Raw genomic sequence first — 7,170 nt, forward strand, 5'->3', positions numbered from 1 at the left:
ATAAAAAAAATCATTAAAGATAACTTTTTATCTAAAAAAAGATAAAAATACCGGTTTAAAATTAATACCAAAAGGTCTCTATTATATATATATATATATATATATATATATATATATATATATATATATATATATATATATATATATATATATATATATATATATATATATGGTCTTGCTAACTTGTGTCTGCGGGGCACAAGTTAAGGTTACTACTATTAAGAGATGAATATAAAAATAAATTTTTGAAAAATGTATATTGAATTTATTAGAAACTTATCATTAATAATTTTATTTATTTTTCCAAAATAAATTTTCTATTTGTGGGTTTTGTGCCATTAGGGCACAAGTTAGCATTACCCTTAAAAATTTTGTGTGGAATAAAACAAAATTTTAAATTTTAAGAAATCAAATGCACGCATTCCAAGAGAATATTTCTATAAATGTATCATTAACTTATGTCATTGGGGCACATGTTAACATTATATATATATATATATATATATATATATATATATATATATATATATATATATATATATATATATATATATATATATATATATATATATATATATATATATATATATATATATATATATATATATATATAATTTTGTGTGAGAATGAAATAGATAGTAGGCTTATGGACGGAAAATAAACCAAAAATTGAGAGAAACTAAGAATATAATTTAACATCATCATTGTCACTCAGTATATATATTACAATTAAAATGATTATCTTATAATCGTGTGTACCAATGAGGAATAAAGACACCGGCTTTACATATTCTAAGCAAACATAGTTGTCGTTTGTTTTCATCCCACAACTTCATGCCATTTGGTATCCTTAATCCCATCGACCTATGTTTTCTTCTGTCTCTCACTAACACAAACAAAAACACAACTCTTCTCATATATATATATATATATATATATATATATATATATATATATATATATATATATATATATATATATATATATATACATATATATATATATATATACTTAAACATTAACATGTTCAACAAAAACTAATGGCATTGGTGATGATGCTTCCTCAAACAAATGATTCACAAGATACAACAATTATCAAACTTGAATCAGCATATTCTGATTTAGAATCACTTCTTCAATCATCAAAACAAATGGAACAAAACATCGAAACAATGGAAACAAGGTTTGATCTTTTACAAGGATCAATCACGACAGCGTCAAGAAGAATCAATCCTTTACAATCCTTATCCATGTCAAGAAAAGCACTTGATACAAGAATCAACAGAGCCATTTCCCCTGCTCTTGCTCTTCTCGAAACATTCAAACTCGCGGAATCGCTTCAAAACAATCTCCTTAACCTCTCTTCAAAGCTATCATCAGAAAACTCACATCAGAAGAGGCTTCAGAAGCTTCTAGATTACATGGATTGTGTTGATCAGTTGAATTTAGCTATAAACTCTATATGTCAAGTTGTTGAGCCGGTTATCATGAGGCTTCAAGAAGTGGTTGAGTTTATAAGTAGAACAAAAGCTGCTGATCAATACAGAACACAGAGGTTAAGAGAAGCACTTATAACTCTTAAAGCACTTTATGAAACTGAGGTTGATGAAATGAGATTTGAAGGGTTGTTGGATCAGGCTTTGCTTCATATGCAAGATGAGTTTGAGGCTCTTTTGCTTAAGTTAAAGCATAGGAAGTTGAGTGATTTTTCACACATGTCCCATGTTGGTGATGAGAGTGATGATGATTTCAAGGTTAACTTTGAGCTTGGATCTGAGTTGGAAATTGAAGTTTTGACAAGAATTTCAAACATTCTTGCTGCTAATGATTGCTTAGATATTTGCATTGACATCTATGTTAAGGTAAACCCCTTGTGAATATCTATAATCTAGTTGACTACTCAAGTTTTTGCAGGCATCGGGCATCGTAGGTTAACTACAGTTTAACCATTGAAAAATAAACAGAGACCATGATCTGATCGGTGTCAATTTGAAAAAAACAATGGAAAACAAATATGAGTTGAGTTGTGAGACTCTCGTAATTGTTTTCTCTTATTCTTATCAAATTGATACGTATCAGATCACTAATCATTACGACAAAGAAGATTGTAACATCAATTAGCCTTGCAATTTCGATCGATTTTCAAAACTTGCCTTGAATGTATAGTGATTATTTATTTACACAACATTAATTTAATTGTGATGATTATTCAACAGGTAAGATATAAAAGGGCTGCAAAAGCATTGATGAAGTTAAACCCTGATTACCTAAAAACATACACCCCAGAAGGAATTGATGAAATGGAATGGGAAAACTTAGAAACATCAATAACCCTTTGGACACAACATTTTGAAGTTGCAACAAAGAAAGTTCTTTTATCAGAAAAGAAACTTTGCGAAAGCGTTCTAGGCGAAATCATCGACGGGCTAATCCATCCAGAATGTTTTGTGAAAATATCGGACAAGATCATGGCCGTGTTCTTTCGTTTTGGAGAAGGCGTAGCCCGAAGCAACAAAGAGCCACAAAAACTGTTTAAACTATTAGACATGTTTGAATCATTGGAGAAGCTCAAACCACATGTACTCGAAATCTTCGATGGAGAATCCGGTGAGGATATCTGTGCGAGGTTTCGCGAGTTAGAGAAGCTAATCATTGATGCATCAAGCAAGGTTTTTTGGGAATTCGGGTTGCAAATAGAAGGAAACGTCGACGGGTTTCTTCCGCCTCCACAAGACGGTTCTGTTCCAAAAATAGTAAGATATGCTGTTAACTATCTTAAGTACTTATCCACAGAGAATTACAGAACAATAATGGCTAAGATTTTAAGAACAGAACAAACATGGAAAACCGAGTTGATGGTATCATCGAAACACGAAACGGATGAAGATTTATTGAAGTATGCTATTAGCAATGTAATGGAAGCACTTCAAAGAAACATAGAATCGAAACGTTTGAGTTCAAAAGACAAGATTTTGATGAATATTTTCATGATGAACACATATTGGTATATGTATATGAGAACAAAGAACACAGAACTTGGTGATTTGTTGGGTGAGAAATATATAAAAGAAAATTACAAAGCAGTGGCAGAAGAATCAGCTTACTTGTATCAGAAGCAAGCTTGGTTGGTTTTGGTGAAGATTTTGGATCATGATATTAATTTAGAGGAAAAAAGAAGTGGAAGGTTGGTGAATGAAAAGATTGAGACATTTTTCAAGTGTTTGAGTGAGATTTGTGAGAGGCATAGGAGTTTCTATAGTATACCTGATGTTGATTTGAGGGAACAAATGAGGGATGCAACTGTGAAACTTGTAGTGCCAATTTATGCTGAGTTTTTGGAGTCTTATTCCGGATTTTTGCAAAGGAAAGCTTATCCTAGTCCTCAAAGGATGCAAGGATTGCTTGGAAAAGCTTTTGGTTCTAACATTGATTGGAATTTGAATGGTGGTCGTAACTCTGGTTCGTTGGAAACTGATATCAGACGGTCTAGATGAAGTGCATGTTTGGAAACACGGTGAGTTTGATCGAATTTAGTGTCTTTCCAAACAAGCGCGGATTCATGCATCTTTAGATGCAATTAGTTTTATGTTTGTTAATGTATGTATCATGTATGTACTTACTATTGTGCTTTATTTATTGAAGTAAAATGAACCAAAGTTGATACATTTGTTAAACATAGAAGTTCACACAAAAAAACCACTAAGATGTAAAAGTACTACATTCTCAGATTCTATGTGATTCTTTCTCTCTCAAACTCAATTCCTCCGTTCCTCCATTTTTGAAAGCTCTCCCAATTTCTCTTTGATTCAGTTTAGTCTATCTCTCTCGTCTTTTCCACTGGTCACCACCCCACCGCAGATGGACGAGGTAAATGCTCGTCCTTCGACAACTGCCATTGCCACTGCCTTCTTCCCGTCGTGTGCCTTTGTTAGTTCGTTCTTCCACCAACCATCGTCTATCCAAGTATACTCAACATTGTCTCTCTTCCATTGGTCATTTTTTGTTCTATATGTTCAAATTTTTAATTTTTCTGAAGTTCAAGTTTTCAAGTTAATAATATTTGAGGTCTTGTTGAGTTTCTGTTATGTATTCGGTTTCAATTTTTCAAATGGTCATTGGTTATGTATTCAATTTCAATGCGGAGGTGAACGATTGTTACAATGAGGAGTGCAATGCCTCCCTAGAAACTCTTGAGCTCTTCATGGTTGTGAATTGGCTTTGACTAGAACATACTCGTGGATAGCTCTGTAGTGGCTGCATTGCAACACTTTTAGTTGGGTTGTTATCTTAGTTGGAATCTTCTTTTAGTTTTCTTCTTGTGGGGGCACTAGTGTTTTTGTTGTTGCAGCAAATTGGAAATATTCAACATGAGTTTGTCATGTTACGTGCACCGAACTAAGTTTGGAGTTGTTGGAGATCGTGAGATGGGTGGAACCAAAGTGTGAGGAGGAGAATGGTGAGGTTGCAGTGGAGGAAGTGAAAAGTGAGGTAGAGGAATTAGGTCCACCGATGGAGGAATCAGGTCCTTCGATGGAGGAATCTAACTAGTCTCTAAAAGTGACTATTGATGAATCTTGATTGTGTTGTTCTTTTTGGATGACTGCATTTTAGAAAAACAACAATATGAAGAAGTGTTCAAGATTAATCTAGCTTGCTTAATTTGTATGAAGGTGCATAAGGAACATATATCAGATGCGATGTCACATCATGTTAGTACGACATCTGGGTCTTGTACAATAGGTCATTACTGATGCGTTTTGAAAGAATTTATGATCAAATATTGGATCAGATTTTATTGTTAATTCGGACTTAGCAATATGATTAGGTGATTTGTTTGATAACTTGACGGAGATTGATTCAGATCTGAATGAAAAATTAAATTTGAATTTAAATCAAAACAAACCATATCTTGTTGGAGAGATTTATGAAACATAATATCCAACAGATTCTGCATTGATTCTGGACGAAATTAAAGCTAATATCCAAGGAGAAAAGTCTAGAGTTATTATGCTATATAAGGAGCTCAAACCTACATTGTAAAACAAACATTCACGTTGAAGATTTTAGAGTGTTAGGGTTTACAAGAGTCCTTATTATTTTATGTACAACATACTATGTTTCAGTAACTTGACATAGTTGTAGGCTTGTCTAATTGAGTTGTAAATTCAACATTTTTATGTACACCTTTATGTTTCAGTAACTTGACATAGAAGGTTTTTCTAGTTGAGTTGTAATATTCGACATCGATAATTGGGTAAAACACCAATCACTAGGATTTAGTAATTGAGAGAAAGTGAGAGAGTTTCTCATATTTAAGAAGAGTCCTGAATATAAAGTCATTGGGTAGTGTTAGGAAGAGGCATTGAAAAACATAGAATTTTATTATTGCTTGTAAGACTAATTGTACTAATAGTGGATTTTCTTTCTTGGGTTGGAAACCAACCCTTTAGACGTAGGTGTTGTTGCATCGAACTGGGTTACCAATTCTTGTATTCTTTATTGCTTTTCTACTCCATCATTTTGTACTATGTAAACTGTGTTAATTGTATAGATTCTAGTATAAGAAGTCGAACTAGTTATCTAAGACATTGTGTTCGACATCTATCCTTTGAGGAACATAATTTCAATTGGCATCAGAGCAGACACCTAGCCTGTTAGGTGAGCTCAAGGGAAGATAAGTTATGTTCAAATGGAGACAATTCAAAATGGAGGATCGATCAACAAACCACCTATTTTGGATGACACTGATTATGATTATTAGAAGGTTATGATGGTGGTCTTTCTCAAATCCATGGGAAAAAAAGCATGTAAAATTGTAATAAAAGGATGGAAACATCCAGTGATCACTTCTCAATATGGAACTACTAACTTAAAACCAGAAGCTGAATTGACTAATGTTGAAGATGAGGAAGCTCTTGGAAACTCCAAAGCTTTGAATGGTATCTTCAATTATGTGGATAAGAACATGTTCAGATTGATCAACAGATATTTAATAACTAAAGAAGCATGAGAGATTCTCAATGAAGGCACCTCAAAAGTTCGTATGTCAAGGCCGTAACTCATTGCAACTAAGTTTGAGATCTTTAGGATGAATGAGATGAATCTATCTGTGAATTCCACATTAGATTGTGTGATGTTACAAACACTTCCTTTGCCTTTGGAGAAAAGATGTTTGAAGAAAATATGACCAGAAATTTTTTCAGATCATTAGCTAAGAGATTTAAGATGAAAGTGATTGTTATTGGAGAAGCTCAGGACTTTAGTAGCATTAAGGTCGATGAAATCATTGGTTCCCTGCAAACCTTTGAGATGTACATCAATGAAAGGTTAGAAAAGAAGAACAAATGTAGCATTTGTTTCCAATACTAAAGAGAGTCAAGTCGATAAAGAAGAGAACTTGTTAGCTGAAATAACTCTTTTTAGTAAAAAGTTCAACAATTCCTTGAAATATCTGAACAGAAAGTGGAAGACAAATGTCCAAGAAAAAAGGTCTGACATCAGTCCCCAGATCAAAGGCAGGAGTGAAGACAAACTCAATGGTGACAAGGGTAATCAATGCTTTGAGTGTGAATGTTTTGGACACATTAAAACAGAATTTCATACCTTTATAAAGAAATAGAAAAGGGAAATTCTGTCACTTGGTCTGATTCTGAAAGTGAGGAAGAAACTGCCAACATTGTGATGGCTTATTCTGATCGATGTGAGTCTAATGGTGAATCCAGTACTAAAGACCTATTTGAAGAAGATCTTGACACATCATATAGGCTCTTATTCTCTAAATAGGAAGAATCGTGCTTAACAATAGATAATCAGAAGAAACCCATAAGAGTGCTTCAGGAGGAAATAAAGAAGCTTGCCTTAACCATCACAAGTGTGGAAAATGAAATTTACTCTCTAAACTCCAAGTTAGGAGACTTGATTCAATTTGAAAGGAATATGCTTAATGGAATGGTAGTGTGTGGAGAAGTGTCTAAATACATGAAGAGGATAAATCTTGGAACAAGCATGAAAGAACAATGCATGAAGATTCCATCAACGAAGGTTGTTCTACCTGAAACAAATACTAAGGTTCAAAGGCCAAATATAGGAGGTGAAATGATTGCCACCCGAACCAAAGATTAATTACTTCCTGGAAGTTCATAACATCTAATTGTCCCAAGAAGCAAACAA

General features: G+C 33.3%; 1 protein-coding gene across 1 annotated transcript; it reads left to right on the forward strand.

Moving 5' to 3' along the window:
* The first annotated feature begins 1,037 nt into the window (after positions 1-1,037).
* On the forward strand, positions 1,038-3,756 carry LOC127098262 (exocyst complex component EXO70I). The gene is made up of 2 exons (XM_051036798.1): positions 1,038-1,862; positions 2,217-3,756. Exons 1-2 carry the CDS (start codon positions 1,041-1,043, stop codon positions 3,492-3,494), a joined length of 2,100 nt encoding a protein of 699 aa, XP_050892755.1. The 5' UTR covers positions 1,038-1,040; the 3' UTR covers positions 3,495-3,756.
* The last annotated feature ends 3,414 nt before the right edge of the window (positions 3,757-7,170 follow it).

The sequence above is a fragment of the Lathyrus oleraceus genome, chromosome 6, assembly GCF_024323335.1.
Source record: "Lathyrus oleraceus cultivar Zhongwan6 chromosome 6, CAAS_Psat_ZW6_1.0, whole genome shotgun sequence".
Classification (NCBI taxonomy): domain Eukaryota; kingdom Viridiplantae; phylum Streptophyta; class Magnoliopsida; order Fabales; family Fabaceae; genus Lathyrus; species Lathyrus oleraceus.

What these genes read in the sequence shown, in the direction of transcription:
- LOC127098262 (XM_051036798.1), top strand. Translation starts at nt 1,041, where the DNA reads ATGGCATTGGTGATGATGCTTCCTCAAACAAATGATTCACAAGATACA. An exon ending in GCATTGACATCTATGTTAAG is followed by an intron (nt 1,863 to 2,216) that starts GTAAACCCCTTG and finishes ATTATTCAACAG; the next exon opens with GTAAGATATAAAAGGGCTGC.